This window comes from Hirundo rustica, chromosome 6 (assembly GCF_015227805.2).
Source record: "Hirundo rustica isolate bHirRus1 chromosome 6, bHirRus1.pri.v3, whole genome shotgun sequence".
In the NCBI taxonomy this organism is placed as follows: domain Eukaryota; kingdom Metazoa; phylum Chordata; class Aves; order Passeriformes; family Hirundinidae; genus Hirundo; species Hirundo rustica.
Window position 1 is genome coordinate 11,978,302 of NC_053455.1, and position 18,817 is coordinate 11,997,118.

Below are 18,817 nucleotides of genomic sequence, written 5' to 3' on the forward strand. Positions count from 1 at the left end.
TTGTCGCAGAATATTGCTGCGTATCTCCTGAAAATACATTTTCAACTTTTTTTATCAATAAAAAAAAGATTTTTTATCTTTTTCCCCCTCTTTTCATTTTGGTGGGTTGGTCGTTTTGGTTTTTCCCCCTCTAATGAGTAGGATGAAGTTTCTACAGAGCTTTTATAAAAAGGCAGTGGAGCTTCTGACTGAGTTGCTGCACAAGGTATGTGCTAATTAGGTGCAGTTTTTTTAACTCCCCCACAATCTTACAGATTAATTCAGGATTAATCTAAATTACAAAAACATTTCCGGTACAGTTGCAACGGTAGAATATCCACGTCCAGGTTTGACTTACATCCAGGAAAATAATAATTATTTTACTATGTAATCATGATAGTCAAATTACATCTGTATAACAAGTGATGCTTCTTGGTGTTGTGCTCCTCATCCCATCGATTAAGGGGGGCTACATTTTAGTGAGCTAAGGATCGGAGAGTGTATGGTGGGTCTCTGCCCTTGCTGCTCTCTTGCCTTTTGGGTTGTGCGATAGAATGGGGCTGCAAATCATGATGAATCTGTCAGGAGGTATTTGGACTCCTTTGTTGCAGCAAACTCTTTTTAGGACTCTTCAGCGGCACACTTGCAGGGGTTTTACCCATCCTCTCTTTGAGTTAAGAACAAGCAGTTGGAATCAAGGTCCATCTCTTTCTTTGCAGCTTCCCCTGTCCCCAGCAGTGGGAGTAGAAGGAAGGGCGCAGAGAAATACAGCATGGGAAGAGTGACATGAATGATCTGTGTCTGATGAGGCAGAATGGATTATAAAACTAGGGTCACAAATACCAAAATGTTACCAAATGTTACTGAATCTATCATAACATCCCACATAATATTTGTATAATGATCTTCACTCTATTATTCAAAGCCTAAGGTCACCTAATATTCAGGGTATACAGTTACCAAAGTGTTTAGTGTCTACTAAGCTGGAGAACACAGTAAGAATCTCAAATACATATGAACAACTACCTATAAAAATCCATGTATTTTACATTTTTGTGTACAGCAATGCCTTGGGGACAACATTCCATGCTGGTAAAGGAAGTATTTCCTTCCCAATAGGTTAATGATTTAGTTGCTAAGCACTGAAACTTGATTGTTCTCTGGGCAGCAGCTTTTTAAAATGTTGGTCTCTCAGGCATGGCTACTTGGATTTAAATACAAATGGAAATTATCTGTTAGGAAAAATAAATGGGGAAACTGACAAACACAAAAGGCAGTTTCTTTCTACATAAGTGGTGTTTCCTGGGCTGTTGCCCCAATCTGTTCCTATAGAGCGTCTGACAGGTAAAAAAAGTTCATCACAAAGTTATTTGTCCTGGCTTAAGAGGTATCTGTAAGACTTTTTTGTAGTCGGTGACTGTGTCTGAATGAGAACTCCCCGAGTCCAGTCTCCCTACCATGAGCAGGGACATCCTTTGCTAGCTCTGGTTGCTCAGAGCCCATCCAACCTGTCCTTGAACACTTCCAGGGATGGGCCATCCACAGCTTTCTGTGTAACCAGTTCCAGTTGAGCTGCAGAGCTATGGGCAGTGTTTATCAGCTGGGCTGGAAATTGGCTTTGTGGCAGGACACGGTTGCACTAGATGAGGGTTGTGATTCCTAAAGGCTATAAGTATACCAGCAAATAGATCAACATTTTGCACAAGGGTGAGGAGACACTTTCTCTCCTATCTCTTTGTAGTATCTAGATATTAAAATGTAGCTTGTGCTTAGTGCTGTCTGGGTGCAACTGCTTCTGACTTAGAGTGGAGATCTCCTGCCAAGCTGGCACTTCGACCCTGATCACGTTATACATGTTCCTGAACACGTTATTCACGCTTTTCAGTTTATGAAATGGAATTGTTTCATTGCTATTCTCTCGCTGTCTTGTTTATGAAAAGCCTGTTACTGCCTTGTGTCAGGACTGGGATTTGTGTAATGCTGCAGTAAGCTCTGTTAGGGAAAGAGCTGGTTAAAACCTTCCTGATGGAAAAGTTTTTTCATCTAGATGTGCTTAGCCTTTCTGTATAGTTACAAAAATACTGTCGGGGGAGATATAACATAGAGAGGGCACCTAGCAGAAATAGAATTTCTACATTTTGTCAGTAAGGATTTCTTGAACCAAAAGGCTTGGAGAAACTATGCTCTTGCTCAGTGGGAAGTGTTGATGTCTTTTCACTTTTGAGAGATGAAAAAAATCATTGCTTAAATGCAGGTAACACTATAATCATACAATGTATGGCCATTTTACCTGCAAACAATTTCCCAAATACAAGCAATGAGGCATATGTTGTGACAGGGGAAGAGTGAGATCATATTTTTGCCATGGACTGGATCTAACTTTATAAAATTACTGTAAGTTCATCAGAAAATGTCTTTCCTCACAGGATCCTTAATCAATCACTTGTTTGCTGCTGAGGATGAGAGTGGAATCAGTGTTGCTTAGGATAGACCAGGAACATCTGAATACGATCTAATATCCAAGAATGCTTAATAGTTATGTAATTAGTTCTTTGGAAAGTCATTTTGGAGTGGAGATGGTGCAAGAGTTTTATATGTACTTTATCCTGTAGGAAGTCTGAGATGTTAGCCCGTAGGGAGGGGTAGGACAAAAAAAAAAAAAAAAAGGGTGGGATTTTTTTTTTAGCATTTAGAATTAGCTGATACAAGTTATAGCTTCCAGCTCTGCTTTCTTATTTAAAGATCAATCTGCTATTCCTTCCAGCTGTCTCTTCTGTTGCCTTTTTAAACCTCACATTTATGAAAATTCTGGTAAGTTTTGCCTACTAAAATATGCAATATATTATGTCCTTGCCTTATTAAATCAAAGCTCTGAAGTACATGTGCTCCTGGAGAAAAAGCCATGTTTTCCCTTTATGCTGCAGTGTGTGAGGACAGTGCTGCCCCAGATCGTGCTGGTCCTCTGATGAGAGCACCCAGAAGAGATGCTGCCCCAGTGCTCATGCCAAGTCCCTGTGGGCATCACCTTTGAAATAAACCACACGGGCAGAAAGTGACTGATTTAGGCATTTGTGGTCTTCTGTGGGAAATCTATTAAGTGCAACTGAAGGCTTCAGCTTAGTCCATATAGCAGATTTTTGTTTCAGAAGGAGCTGGAAGCCTTCTTTCTAATTGCTACATCCCTTTACTCTGAACTAGCTAATAAACAAACGTAAGCAAGCAGGTGCTGCCGTAGTTGTGTGCTGACTCCATCCGCCTCTGTTGACACTGGCAGAGTGGCACCACTGCGGTACTTTCCCTCTGGTGGCTGCTTCTGGGTAACCCACTGCCCCTGGACCAGCTAGCACTAAGCTATGTAGAAGCTTGTGGGTGACAAATACAAGATTAAGACACTTGTCCTTGCATGGTGGACATATAAAATTCAGTCTGATTAGCTGGGCCAAAAATGTTTCTTCTTATTTTGTGTACTGGAGGGGCTTTTTCACAGGAGGCTGCGGAAAAACAGAAGGTGTTGTCATGCATATTGTCTTCTGTGTATCCTACCTTTGTCTTGACTCAAGCACTGTTTGAATTGATCATAGAATAGTTTGAGTACCAGGTACATCATCAGCTAGATCAGGTTGTTCAGAGCCCCAACCAGTCTGTCCTTGAACGTTTCTAGGGATGGGGCCTCTACAGCCTCTCTGGGCAGCATGTGATGGTGTTTCACCATCCTCATTATAAAAAAAACTTCTTCCTTATGTCCAGATTAAATGTCTCCGCTTCTAGCTTGGAACCATTGCCCCTTGACCTATCACAACAAGCCCTACAAAACAGTCAGTCCCCATCATTCCTGTAAACCCCCATTAGATGCTGAATGCCAGTAAAATCTTCCTAAAGCCTTTTCTTCTCCCGACTGAGCAGCCTCCATTCTCAACTCTCTCAGCCTTTCCTTATTGGGGAGGTGCTCGACCCTGCTGATGATTTTCATAGCCCTCCTCTGGACTTGCTCCAACTCATCCATGTCATTCACTGAGAACTTGTGAGTGCTGTGCTTTTATAAGCATATTTAACTTGTGTGTGCTGTGCTTTTATAAGCATGTTTTTGAGATGAGCTGCTACAACATCATAATGTTAGTAAACTGTCGTTTTGTTTTGTTTATTTATTTGGTACAAATACCAGCTCCAGCACAGGACATGGAATTGTAAAGCTTACATCCTGTGCCTGGTGTCTTTTTGTCTGTTTTGGTAGGGACTCATAATTAATAGAATGTAGTCCAGCAGTATTACAGATTTTTTTCCCTCCTTCCCTTTAACAAACCTTCAAAATGACTTGTGCTGAGTAGTATGTCTACTTTGATTGTATCAGTATGCTGCACTTGGGGTGAAAAGAAAGAAATATTAAGAAATTAAATTTATTCTCTCTTTACTACTGGTTTCTCATGGTTGTGGACATGGCTGCTGCTCCTTTAAACCTCCATCACCACTGTCTCTGTGGACAGCTCCTGCTCTTGTTCACTTTCAAACCCCACGTGTACCAAAATGTGCAAGTGTGAAGTATGTGGTGTCACATCAATGAGAAATTGTGTCTGGTGCCATCAGTGGGACTAGCCTGAGTTATCTCAGGGACAGGGTCAGTAGGACAGAGGATGAGTGAGAGCTCAGAACAAGGTATTTGCTGTCTCCTGAGGAGGAGGGACAGCAGGACCTGGCAGCCAATTGCCTGTCCAGGAACATTAGGGCTATGGAGGGTGCTCTTGGATCTCCAGAGAGACACAAGTCATCCTTGTGCACTGCTGTGCATCTACACCCTCTGTGTGTCCTCACCCTCTCACAGCAGTCCAGTGCCTCAGGCTGGACAGTAGAAGCACAGGTAGGATAACCTATCTGCTGGCCTGAGCTAACAGACCTCCTCAGTGAGCTGGAGGCTGGAAGATGTGATGTGTAGGCACCAGAGTAGCTGGGTCACTCCTGTTCTCATTGGACTATAAAGGACAAAACTTGTTCCCATGCAGTCACGTAACTGTAGGTGTTGTGTCCTGTCCTGTGTTGTGTAGCCATGCCTTCATCCACCCTCCCCTTCCTTCCCCCACAACCCCCCCATATAAAAGAAATTAATTATGGGGTTGGGGTTTTTTTCTTCTCTTTCTGTGCCCTCTCTCTGTGCCTCTGATTCTCTTTTGCCTTTTTTTTCATGCAGGTGGGTGATGCCTGATTTGCATAGCACCTACAGACACTTGTCACAGCAACCTTACAGGGATGTCCAGGGTTTTCAGCAGCAAGTGAGGCTCTTGCCTTACCAGCATTCTTCCAGCTAACTGCAGGGCATGAACACAGGGGGAAAATGAGATAAAGATTTGTGTTATCACAACTTCGTGTCAGCACATTATACATAAATTGCAGTCATCAGGATCACCTCATCTGGTGTTAAATGTGTCTCACTGAAGAGTGCTTGGCTTTTCAAGTTTGAAAAGGGTCAGCATTCAACATTCTGCATTTTAAGTGCTCCTGAACCAACAGGTCTCTGGCAGGCTACTCCACTTTTAGCCTCCAGTGAGCTTACCAGCACCAGCCCCTGCCCAAGCCATGGTTTCTCCATGAGAAGAAACCTGAAATTTTTCCATCCCATGGAAACAGGACAGCTTTATCAGTATTAATGATAAACAGCCCCAGTATTGTCGTTTGACTAGTATGCAAAAATTTACTGTTGGAGTTAATCATGTGTTGAATTTAATATTAAACCCTGGCAAGTTACTTAATAGTTGTCACCTGCGACAAGTGCAACCTGCCTGCATTGCTGCTTGCACACACTGCTGCTGCCATTTGGCAGTGACTGCTCTGGAACCTTTTAAATGGAATTTACAGTCCTTGGTGGCTGCCACAGAAAGAAATAGGTCAAAAACTTCCATTACTTTCAAATGACAGTATGAAACATCTCTAAGCAAATTTCCCATCCCATTCTTTTTTTTTTTTTTTTTTTTTTTTTTTTTTTTTTTTTTTGGGGGGGGGGGGGGTGGGGGGGGTGGGTTGGTCACTATGGCCTCAATTTGACCAACTGAGGAACAGATTAGGTTTACATTTCAACTCCTATGGTGACTGCAGTGACTTATCTCTACCAGCATGATGTGACAACATTTGAGGCGGCTTGACTTATTAAAATGTTTTCCGGCTTTTGGACAGATGCCTCTAAGGAAGAGATTAAGCTACATAAAACTGCATGCCTGTAACAGTCTTTTTGACCAGGTCATTATATTGTTATACTTTAGAGTGAGCTTTGCATAAGCAGCACTTTGAGTGAAACTTTAGTACCTATCAGGTACTAGAAAACAGCTTTTGGCATGTTAACTTTATTGGTGTGAAAAATATAACTTCAAGAATGGTGAGAACAGCAACAAAGAAACAAAACAAGAAAACCCCTGGACTCTCTGGAGATTTTTGTCAAAAAAAATTGCTTGACTTTAGAAAGACATGAACTTTCACTACTGCTTTCCCAGCACTTAGAAGAGCTCTCTCTTGCCTGAGTGCTCCTCATGGTTACCTTGGTCTCCTTGTCCTCGCAAGATTTGAGTACATCTCCTTTGTCCTCATCTTTCACAGCACTTTTCTAATGTTTGTAAGGTCTAATTTCTGTCAAGATGGTCTGAAGTTGGCCAAGAGGTTCAAGGGTTGTTGGAATGGTTGCAGAGCATGACCACATGAACCTGCTTCTTTAAGTAGCACTTAATCTCTTTCAGTTTCTGCAAAATTCTCAGGGTTCACTTCTACCAAAACCTCCTCTGCATCCAGCACTCAGTATCTGCCACTGCTTTCAAGGTCACATGAATTACATGTATGATCTCCAGCCTTTGTTTATAGTAGACACAGCTGCATAGATGCAGATCATTGTAATCTGATTTTATTGTATTGGTATTATAGTGTGACGCTCAGATGATGTTTACTTTTCTATTCATAAAATGGGCCCATGAAACTCACAGGGACACTGTGCAACCTCAGGGTTCAGAATGAGTGACTTCTCTAGGCACTTACCTGGGTAAGCTGCAATTACTGAGAAATGCAAAGTATTAGTTGAAGGAGGGAGGTCAGTATGTGGGTAAAAGCCATAAGGGAGCAGAAGGAATCATGTGCAAGTTAATCCTGGAAGTGAGAAGTGTAGGTTTGCAAAGAGGAGACGTAAATCAGTGAACAGTGAACCTAGAGGACTGGCTGTGCTCTGTATTTTACTTTGTTTTTAAAGGACAGATGAGTGGGACTGAAGATCTGTAAGCTGGTCCTGGCCTGACATGAGTCAGACTTGCAAGTCTAGCCTGCGTCTCTCTGACACTGTACTGCAGTGTTTGTGAAGCCTCATGAAGCTGTTCTGTGATAATCTATGTGGCTTTTATGCCCGCTTTTGGTACGTGACATGGGAACAGAGAAAAATTTTCCATGCAAAATCCTGATATTACTGACTTTACTGTGATGTTACCATGTGCGAAGAGCTGTACCTGTTGTGAGCACTGGTAAACACTCAGATAATTAGGATTTTTTTTTAAATGCTGTTTGTCATCTAACCACAGAGCAAAACCTGGTGAGCCTGTTGCTCAGCTCTCTCCTCTGCTTGTGTGTTTGAAACAACAGTATGAAAAGGGCTACAGGGAAGGCAGTTGTATCCCTTTAGTAGAAAATAACAAAAGGACATTAAAAACTTAAAAACATGACAGAAGGTGTTACTTAGAGCTTAAGTCCTGTGGGATTTGGCATATTACTACTTATCACTGTGAAGCAATACTCATTGTAGGGGAAGGCACATGATGCCACAGAGAGTGACCATCAGGATATGTTTTATATGTCTATATATATCAATATCAATCACAACTGGACATGATGCTGGAACTAGTAAAGCTTTCACCATGGTGGCAACCCTACTTTGGAATTTGCATTTTATAAAACCAGAGCCTCAAACATAGTGGGATAAAAACGGAGAGTCACAGTGGTGATTTTATATAATTATGATCTAACAAAGTTTTTCTCTGCATTTTTCCCTTTAGCAAAGTATCCAGAGATCAAGACCCTGATGGGACCAGATCCACACTTGAAGTGGATTGTATCTGGAATGGTTTTCATGCAGCTGCTGGCATGCTACCTGGTGAAAGACTTATCTTGGAAATGGATTTTCTTCTGGGCTTATGCATTTGGGGGTTGCATCAACCATTCCCTGACCCTTGCCATCCATGATATTTCACACAACGTGGCCTTTGGGAACAAGCAGGCCAAGTGGAACCGATGGTTCGCAGTCTTTGCCAACTTGCCCATTGGCATCCCGTATTCTGCCTCCTTCAAGAAGTACCACATTGACCATCACCGCTATCTGGGAGGGGACAGCTTGGATGTGGACATTCCCACAGACTTTGAGGGCTGGTTTTTCTGCACACCGCTTCGGAAACTGCTTTGGCTGTTCCTCCAACCTCTGTTCTACAGTCTGAGACCACTGTATGTGAACCCCAAAGCAATTACACGGATGGAAATTCTCAATGCTCTCGTCCAGTTTTCTATAGACCTCATCATTTACTACCTGTGGGGGCTCAAACCTGTTATTTACTTAATAGCAGGTACAATTCTTTGCTTGGGTTTTCATCCCATTTCTGGGCACTTCATAGCAGAACACTACATGTTCCTGAAAGGGTATGAGACGTACTCTTATTACGGACCTCTGAACTGGCTCACCTTCAATGTAGGCTACCACATGGAGCATCATGACTTCCCCAGCATTCCTGGATGCAGGTTGCCCATGGTAAGTATAGCATGAGCATGGCTGAGTTGGGTTTTTATGAAAGCTGCTAAACTGTCTCAAAGAAAACACTCCAAATCATAGCAATTGATGAATTTAAGGAAAAAAAAAGGGGGAAAAAGAGAATCGCTTTTTGGATTTGTTTCTAATTAACTTTAAGCCAGAGATTGAGAGAAACAGCTGTCAAACTGCTGTAATACTTTGTTTGATGCAGTCTAGAACATCTGATCCTCAGAGGGGCTTGAGGAATACCTTTTGCATGATAAAATCCTCCAGCAAGGCGGTCTCAATTTACAGCCCTCAGCCACTAAATTTCAACCCTTTGAAAGTTTAAAGACCCATCTAAAGGGAGGCAGGTGTCAATTGCTTCTTGAAATTTGTCCAGTGATCAATCTACTAACTGTATTGCTTGATTAACATCAAAGAAAAGTTTTTCTGGTTTTTGAGATGACATAATTTTTGGGGCATGTTCCAGCCTGACACAGATAGCACTGGAAAATAAAGCCGCACTCTCTGTGACTCCTTTTAGCTCTCCTGCCCTACCCACAGAAACTGAGGAGGCCTGGTCTGTCGTTGGGAAAGTGATGTGGCTTTCCTCCTTTGAAAGGCAAACCCTTTTTTGTTTATGTTTTATCAGTTGTGGGAATCAAATTTGCAAAGCCCAGGTGTCTAGGAATGGTTTTCAGGCTCCCTCCAGGTGTGTAGCTGCTCCTGGGTGCTTTAATGCAAGGGTTCCTCAGCAGGTGCTCACAGTGTTAGAGGTACGTGACTTCGAAGGATTACTCCTACATACAAGCCCTCTGACGTAATAGGAAGGAAACATCTTTCTGTGGGCTGATGCAAAGTTGGGAACTGCTACTGCAATATCCATATGAGGTGGAGGTAGAGCTGAGGAGCGTGAGGTTCAGGAGCTGTGACCTTGGAGCCCACTACTGACACCAAGTGCAGCTTCTGCAGTGGCATACTGGGGCAAACCCTGCTCTCTGGGTTCCTGCTCTCCATCACAGAAACACTCCCTGAGAGGAGATTCAAATCCAGGGGAGATTTTCTTGTGTAGAAGAGTGTGAGAAGCCCCTATACAGCCTTGTGTTTAATTTGCTCCTTTGCTGCTGGAGGTCTGTCCTGGGGACACTGCCTGCTCCTGGTGTGGCCCAGAGGAGCTGGTACAGCAGCCCACGCTCAGATATGAAGTTCTCCTGCGAGGCACTCCCATCACTGATACACCTGATAGCTCGGCAGGGAAGTGCATGTGCTTAGCTTTAGTTTCAAACGTTCAAACTTGTTAGATGGGCTTAGATACTTAGATTACTGAAATGAGAATAGAAGAGAAGGAGGTTAGCTCAGTATCCTGCACCAGGGAGGTGTGTGACTAATTGAACTTGCTGGGACTGTTGCTCCAGCCCTGATTGAGACCTGAAAAGCTCTTCTCCACCCACACCGCAAATAGTTCAGCCTAATTCCTTGAGGCAGTGCAACAGCTGGAAGTGTCTGCCCTCCTGTGTAAAGAGGATGGAGTTAATAGCTGAATTTCATGAGCTTGTGCTCACGTGTGTTTTGCTCTTTGGCAATTGAGACTTGCCCTGCTGGTGGAGGAGAGAACAGGTTTGTCAATCACTGTTGCCTGACAGAACTATATGGAAGACTTGGAGTCTGATGCCTGATCAATTACGAGTAAAAATTCTATTAAAAAAGAATTCTATTGTAAAAAAATTCTATTTTCTTTTGCAAAACAGTTTCCATCGAAAATCCTTCGACCATTACAAAAAATTGGTTATTCTTTCCTGCAAAATGAGAAAAAAAAATCTCTGCCTCTCTGATGGAAAGAGATAAAGAAACATATCCTCTCTGATTAACTTTAAATCTTGAACTTCATAGCACTCACTTGCTTTACTTTGCTTAACCTCCTAGCAAATTCTTACCTTAGAAAAGATCTGTTTTTTTCAGATTTAGTCTCTTAGACTCTTGAACTTCTAATAGTTGCATCTTGTAATACTTGCATCAGAGTACTCACTGATGACCTCTCAGTGAGACTATTTTTATTTTTAATTATTGGCAAGTAGAAAGTGGAGTAAAGATATCTATTTTTAAAGATCTATCCTGCATGATTGAGATCAGGGGAGAAATAGGATTTGAGAATAACTGGATCTTAATCTTGGAAAGTAACTGGCTTTTTAGTTTGCTTATCAGGAAAGTAAATTCAGCTTTTTCCTTTGTTACAGGTGTGTCATTCAGAATGTTCTGAGTAATGTGTTTGCCACTGGAAAGACCTTTACCCTAGGACTGTGACAGATTTGAAAGAGGAAGAATTAGGCTGTGCTCATAAGCTCATGGATATTAAAGATGAGTGACATAGGTGTGCAGTAAGAACTTGTGCCACTAGTATAATGAGAGATTACACAAGAGACCATGAAATTTAACATTGCAATGAATAACCTGCTCTAAGAAAACCCCCTGTAGATTTAAGACTAGATTAGTCTTTGAATGTAGTCTTATAACTATAAAATATTGCATTGTTTATCAAACGACTAAAGAGATCCATTGTTCCTCGTCTGGAGGATTGAGTATACTTATGGAAAGAGGATATTGCAGAAGAAGGAGGAACTCTACTCCTAGAAGCTGCAATAAAAGCAGCAATGTTACCAGAGGCAAACTAGTTACTCATTAAGCTTGTGGGAAAAGGAAAAGACATGGTATGAAACCAGATTTATTAGACAGACAAGACTGGAAAACATGGTAGATGTGCTGTTTTTGAATTGCAGATTTCATTAACCCTATGATAGCCAGGAGGGCTAGCTTGAATGCTCAGCATCCTGTGGTGGGGATGTAGGACTATAGAGGGAACTTCTTGTAACAAGCCTTTGTGCATTCTAAATGTAATTTTGCAGCTTCTTGTCATAAGGATCTCTAGTTTCTGCATAGCCCCAGGACAAAGAGTGTGTAACAGCCATGCTGAAATAGGCTAGGCTGCATTTAACTTTTGTGCCTATCAGATATGAAGAGTAGGAGTATGATCCTGTCACTGTGTTCTACAAGCACAGAACCAGAACAAAAGTTTCAGTCCAAAATATGTGATTTCTTGCCCTGCCACCCTGACCTACTTGAAGAAAAGCCTCAATATACCAGGTGCCAAGTACCTAGTAATTGTCCTGCAGACTTTGCAATCTCTTGTTATCCTTCCATATCACAGATATCCATATCCTTCCAGAATCACAGAATGGGTGAGGTTCAGCCTCCCTGCTCAAACAGAGTCATCCTAGGGCACATGGCACAGGATTGTGTCCAGAATGTTCTTGAATATCCCCACTGAGGGAGACTCTGCACCTCCTCTGGAACCCAACCTGTTCGTGTGCTTGGTGACTGCACAGCAAAGAAGTTCTTCCTCATGTGTGGGTGGAACTTCCTGTGCATCAGTTTCTGCACGTTGTATCTTGTCCTATTGCTCAGTAGCACTGAAAAGAGCCTGGATCCATTCTTGACATGCATTCTCCAGATACTTATAAATGTTGATGAGGTTCCCTCTCAGTTGTCTTTTCTTGTGGCTGAACAGGTCCAGCTCCATCAGCCTTTTCCTCATAAGAGAGATGCTCCAGTCCCTCAATCAGCTTTGTCACTCTTCACTGGACTTGCTCCAGGAGCTCCATGTCCCTCTTGTACTGAGGAGCCCAGAGCTGGACACCACACTCCAGATGTGCCTCACCAGGGCTGAGTAGAGGGGCAGGATCACCTCCTTCAGCCTGCTTGCAATGCTTTCCCTAAAGTACCCCAGGATTCCATTGTCCTTCTTGGTCCCCAGGGCACACTGCTGGCCCACGGACAGCTTGTTGTCCACCAGGACCCTCAGGTCCTTCTCCTCCGAGCAGCAGGTTGCCCCCAGCCTGTGCTGGTGCCTGGGGTTGTTCCTCCCCTGGTGCAGGACCCTGCACTTTCTCCTGCTGAATTTCAGACAGTACTTGTGTGATTTTCATCTACAAACTAGCAATGAGCTAGGACTTACAGCTGAGATTGTAAGGAAGAAGGCAGGGAGGAGTTGAAGAAAATGGACCACCTACAATGCAATACATGGGGAGCTTGAGGAGTAGGATTTTGGAATACTTGATTACTGTGCTGTCCTCTTTAAGACAATCTATGATCTGGCCACAAGCCTTGCTACCTGGAAACTACCATCTACAGATTTTGTACTGTAACGCAGAGGATGACCCTTCCAGCCTCAACCATAGTAGATTACATGGAATCATTAAGGTTGGAAAAGTCCTCCAAGATCATTGAGTCCAAACTTCGATCTAATACCACCGTATCAACTAAACCACGGGACCAGGTGCCATGTTGAGTTGTTTCTTGGACACTTCCAGGGACAGTGACTCCACCACTTCCTTGGGCAGCTGTTCTGATGTTTGACAAGTCTCAGTGAAGAAATTCTTTCTGATGTCAAAACTGAACCTCCCTTGGTGCATCTTGAAGCCTTTTTTCTCTTGTCCTGCTGCTTGTTACTTGGGAGAAGAGGCCAATCCCCAACTGATTACAACCTCCTTTCAGAGAGTTGTAGAGAGTGATTAGGTCTCCCCTGTGCCTCCTTTTCTGGACCCTGAGCAACCCCAGTTCCCTCAGCCACTCCTCATATAATGTTGCATTTAAAAGGGAGCCTTCATTAAACCCCAATTACTTTCTGCCCTCCCACTATTCAGTTTTTCTGGTAGATAAGGTGATAATTCTGTTTTATGTATGGAGATGCTGAAAGGAATAATGAGATGTTTTTTGCTGGAAAACTTTAGTGTAGATCTATTATAAAAGAGAAGCATCTTTAAAAATTGTTTCCTGCCACATGATAACAAGATGGGAACATGTACCTAAGAAATTTCCTTCTTGTCCATAAGAAAATCCTTCAGAAGTCCCCTGTCTAACTGCATTAATTAAATTTTCTCTTTCCTCCATTCCTTATTGCAGTTTCACCTTCCCCTTTCCATATTTTCTGTACATCCTCTACAGCTGACCTGCCCAGCGCCTGCCTTCCTGTACAAGGTGCTGCTCATGTTTGCAGAAGCTATTGGGCTGAACATAGGCAGGCTGTTTATTGGCCTCTTCTCTGGGCCATTTTTAACTACTCTGTCACTACTCCTTTTCCTTTTGAGCCAGAGGACACAGCCTGAGACATTGTTCCTAGGAGCAGAATTGGTTTCTGTGAATCTCCAGCCTTCTAGTTCCATGTGCAAGGGGCAATATAGGAAAACTTCCCAAAGGTTTTGTAGTGGTCAGAATATAATGTGGTCAAGAGCTCTGCAGAATAATGTAACTACTTAAGAAAACATGGTCTGATTCAGAGGGCAAGAAATGCGTGGGGCTCTGGAGAAGAGGGGAATGGTAGACTGGCCATATGAACTTGAGTAGTGTAGATGAAGGCTAAACTACAATTGAAAGGCAGAATTCAGGCAGAATTTCTAAAATGGAGGTAGGAAGGAAGGTCTAAGCAACTGTGTGCTAGGTAATGACCATGTCAGAGCTAGAGTGAAGCTTTTGAAGCTGAGTATCTCTCCCTTTGTGTTTGCATCAGGCCTCATGAATAGCCTTCATTCAAGGGAGCTTACTGTTGAAATAGTCCGCTCTCTCATCCTCCGGCTATTTCAGTTACCCAGCTGGGAAAAGGGAGGATACAATACCCAGATTAAATTATTTCTGACCAGGGTTACAGAAGGAGCTTGTGGAACTAAATCTGCACCTCCAGAGATCTTGGAAACCTAGTAATCACCTCTCCTCCGGTCATTAACAAATATCTCTAAGGAGAAATCCTGGTATTTTCTGAATCCCATTGAAAATTAACTACTTTGAAGTACAAACCAGTGCTTTAAAGCAGGACAGATAAAATTATTATGAAGTTGGAGGTGTTCGGTGAAAGACAGGATACGGTCAGATCTGAACCGAATCTTCTGTCTCCAGCGCAGCACTACCATGCCGGGAGCACAAGGAGCGTGTAAGCGACAGAGGTGCAGAGATAAAAGATCTTAATGACTCTGGTACATTATCCAACTTACTTCACAGAGAAGTGTCTGCTAGGAAGCTGAATTAATGAGGTAATTAGCAGGGAGCCAGACTAGCTTATAATTTAACTTTCACTGGAATTCTTACCTTTTCACAAACAGTCAAATGCTGTGTTAAGGTTGCACCGTTATAGCTCGGGTGGTGATGAGACCCTCTTCCTGCACGACGGTTTCCATGTAACCCTTTCTCTCTTCACTGCACTGTGCTCAAGTGCAGCTGGCTTTAAAATTCTGCAGGGCTTTTAAAGAGAGGAGTTATGCTGTCCAGCAAGACAAACTACTCTCTTCTAGAGCTTTGTTTGTCTAGGAGGTGGAGCTGCAATAAAACCATGCCGAAGCAGTTATGCACAAGGGTACTGTAGTTAACAGATTCTGCTGCTTCACAAATGCGCTCAAAAAGCAAAGCATTTCGCTGGAGCAGGAATAATAATGGATAACTTGGAAATCCTCATAGTCTCCTGAACCTGCCAGCTTTGAAACCTCTTTGTCCACTGGTTCTGGCCTAACTTCCACTGCAAGCACCACCCCAACGAAGCACAGTGCTTCTCTGATGGCAACAGTCTTAAGACTTGGGGAATTATAGCAGGGATGAAATTTTATTAGACTTGTTACCTAATAATGAAACTTGCAGTATTTTTAATATCAGACTGAGGAGAACAGACCACCCCTGCAATTTTCTTTGCCTGCTGGAGCAACCCATCTCTTGGCTTGGCATCATGGTAGTAGAATGCAGGGCAGAAAACAAAGTGTAGTCAAGGCTGTCTGTCATTTTCTCAGTTGTTAATTCTTTCTTACCCAGAGCCCTCAACACAAGAATATTACGAGTGGCAAACAGGGCTTTAAATGCACTGTGCTGGAGTCTTGGCAATTGATAAAGTGGATAAAGTACCTCATTGTGGAGATTCCACCTCCTCTGAAATGAGACAAAATAGTTCTGACTGAAGGCAGCAACCCATGGTCTTTCAAATTATGACACTGTGAGGCAAAACTTACATCAGAAATCTGTTAAGAAGTATCTGAATGCATTTAAGTACATCTAATTTGGCTGAGCTTCAGAAGCTCACAAGCAATAACAAGTAATTTCAGGTAATGGCTGTGCTATCAGATCTGAATGTGAAGGTTGAAACACACCTGACTCTGTGCAGCCACACAGCTCATTCTCTCTCTTCTTCTTCCAGGTGAAGAAGATTGCAGCAGAATACTACGATAACCTCCCACATCACCAGTCCTGGATTCGAGTTCTGTGGGACTTTGTTTTTGATGACACTCTTGGTCCTTATTCAAGGGTTAAGAGACTGTGCAAGCTGGCAAAGGAAAGCTAACGGGGTAGCTCTGTCTCCTGCAGCGGTGTTTGTTCATTCCCATGACTTCAGTTTTCTGCAGAAATAGAAGGATCTTTGTGTGTGCTGAATTAAAGCTGGTGCATGCTGCTTATGCCAAGAGGATGGGTGTGAAAATGAAGCAATTTTAGACAACTGATACCTTTTATCAAAGGATATTTGTATATGTAACCTTCAGAACCTCGATTAGAGAGAACTACGGTGAGGTGAACCTTTGGTCTAGGCTTAGAATTAACTGGGACACACATGCCTAAGCCTAAGTTTTAGCTTTGTCTGCGGGGGAGAATGTTTGCAGTGTGTTACGTGTGAGCATATGTGTGTGTGTAGTTCAGGATTGGTTTCTCTTGATGCCAGATTGGAAGTAGATGCTCTGTGTGCACAGGACTGTGGAAGCAGGGAAAACTGGCATGCAGAAGTAAATGATACTCTCTGGAGAACACAAGGGTGCTTTTAGCTCAATGTCTTGTCTAATCTAGTATCTTCTGATAATTGCTAATAGCAGAAATTTTATATATGCAATGGAATATGTTTATATTTTTGTATGTTTGTAACATTATTTTAGTAGCTGCTGTTTGATCTTTATTCCAGGGCTTTGTCTAAACCTTTTCTGAATGAATTTCCATTCTTAGGATCCAATACTATTGCTAACAGACAGTCCTAAACTGTGGCAAGGAAAAATGCTTTCTTTAGTCTTCCACCTACTTCCTGATCAGCAGCATGGATGTGCCTCTGGAGGAACTGGGTGGTCCTTTCTCACTCACCTTTTCAGCAGTATTCATAACTTCACGTATCTCATGCTTTTCCCTACCTGAAGTCCTCTGGGGAAAGGAGAGGTTCCAGTTTTAATTTTTCCTTGCCAAGACTATTAGCATTCCTGGTCTCCTTCCTTGCTCTCCTCTGTACTACACCCTTTCTGCCCATGGGAGTTAGGAGCGCGTGTCAGTGAAGACATGGAGATCTCTTCATCTTCATGGTGGTATTTGTTCCAGACTGCTTTCAGAGCAATGACAGTTTTTTTTCTCTGTCATTCAAGGGACACAACTCGACATTTGGGAAGCACATGATACTCCAGCTATATAAAACTGCCACTGGTGGGGTTAAGGGGATGTACCTGGAACATGGAAATGGTATCATTTATCTTACTTGGTGCTATTGACGTTAACCTTCATCTCTCTTTTATACCCACTGGCATACTAAAATCTTCCTGCCTGTCCTCTCCAATTATAAACTTCTGGCTATCCTCAATAAGTCTGTATCATCAAAACCTTAATCAACATAACCTTTCTCTAAGCAGAACAATACCTTGGGAGTCAGGAATTAAGATGCCATCTAGTAAATTCCCTCTACTATGGCAAGCTGGCAAAATATTTCTGTCCTTACAAAGTCGTTAAAAGAGAGAAATTATGTCTATATATTTGCCCTGTAACCCTCTAACAGTTTGGGTTTTTTCTTCTGGAGATTCATGGCTGTAACAAAGAAAAATATTATTGCGCAGCCTCATTGGTCCTGTAGAGTATGTGATTAAACCTGGGAAGCCCGATTTCCTCACTAAACACGATTTTGTTCCTTCCTTCAGCAGCACTGGATCCAGTGAGGCAGTCTGTTCACTAGGCAGCTGAGCTAACCTGCAGCAGTTTGGGTTCCTCCTTCATTTCTCCATTCTCCATTTTTCTCACCCGTGTGATTTTGGCAGTTGGGTAAATAAATACCCAGGCTTGCTCAGTAGATCAAGATCATTTGTAATACAGGGGCTGAACATCAGTTTATTCACCAATACTGTGTTGTGCTTGTGGGTAAGAAGAGCAAGAATGGGGCTTCTTCCAGCACTTCCACCTTTACTGGTTCTTCAGTGATGAACATATTTAAGACAATATATCTTAATTATTAAAGCTACTTTTCTCCCAAAGGAAGAAGTGCTGGTGTGGGAACTTCCATTGCTTTTGTATCAGTGCTCATGTCAGGGAATTTCAGTTTTTTATTAATTTGCTTCTCTTTTGCTGACACGCTGATCATGTATTCAACTTCCCATGTCTTTAGTAGCTGTTCTTCAACTCTCTAGTCTAATTTAATAAGTTAATACAAAAACCACAATAAAGATTATGCTATCTTCCTCAATATGACTGTTGTCCTTCTCCTCTTTGATGAGAGACTTTATGCTGAGGACCCCTTACTCAGCTGTTTCATGATCCAGTCACCCATTTGCTGTGGACTACTAACCTAGCCTGACACAGAAGCTGTGGGGTGAACGAGCCAGCCAAAACTGTCAGCTGCTTCTTCACCTGCCTCCCATCAGTATTTCCATCCTGGTCACAACTTGCTGAGCCTGGGCAGCCCCACAGCCCTCCTGCTCAGCACTGTCCATCTCAGCAGGAACTGGAGTGGCTGGGAGCCTGCAGTGCCTGCAGATGTGCAATGTGAGCTGAGGAAGGCTGTGATCCTGTTCTCTCCATGGACACTTGCCTTTGCTGCTACCAGTAATGCTGGCAGGAGTGTGTTTTTTGTTTTTTTTTTTTTTTCATAATCACAGGGCATATGAGTCTAGGTTAAAAATATGATAGAGCTATGTATAGTTTTATTCCCTTAGCTTAAAAATTGATCCAGATCTCCTTCATGGTTTGGGCACACTAAGGCTCTGGCAAATAGCTGTATGACAGGAAGGACTGGAGACTGATGTCCTCTTAGATTTCTGCTATGTAAGATGCCTGTGGCCTGTCCTGTTGCAG

General features: G+C 42.7%; 1 protein-coding gene across 4 annotated transcripts in view; it reads left to right on the plus strand.

The window, feature by feature from the left end:
• Window positions 1-18,208, plus strand: part of DEGS2 (delta 4-desaturase, sphingolipid 2) — a 33,263-nt gene extending 15,055 nt beyond the window's left edge. For 3 of the 4 annotated variants that reach the window (XM_040066897.2, XM_040066898.2, XM_040066896.2), the window contains exons 2-3: window positions 7,986-8,728; window positions 15,933-18,208. In XM_040066897.2, coding sequence (XP_039922831.1) covers window positions 8,012-8,728; window positions 15,933-16,076 — 861 coding nt within the window. In that variant the 5' untranslated portion in view covers window positions 7,986-8,011 and the 3' untranslated portion in view covers window positions 16,077-18,208. Of the gene's footprint in view, window positions 1-7,985; window positions 8,729-10,944; window positions 11,791-15,932 lie in introns of those variants that run through there. The other variant, XM_040066899.1, reaches the window with a different exon arrangement.
• The last annotated feature ends 609 nt before the right edge of the window (window positions 18,209-18,817 follow it).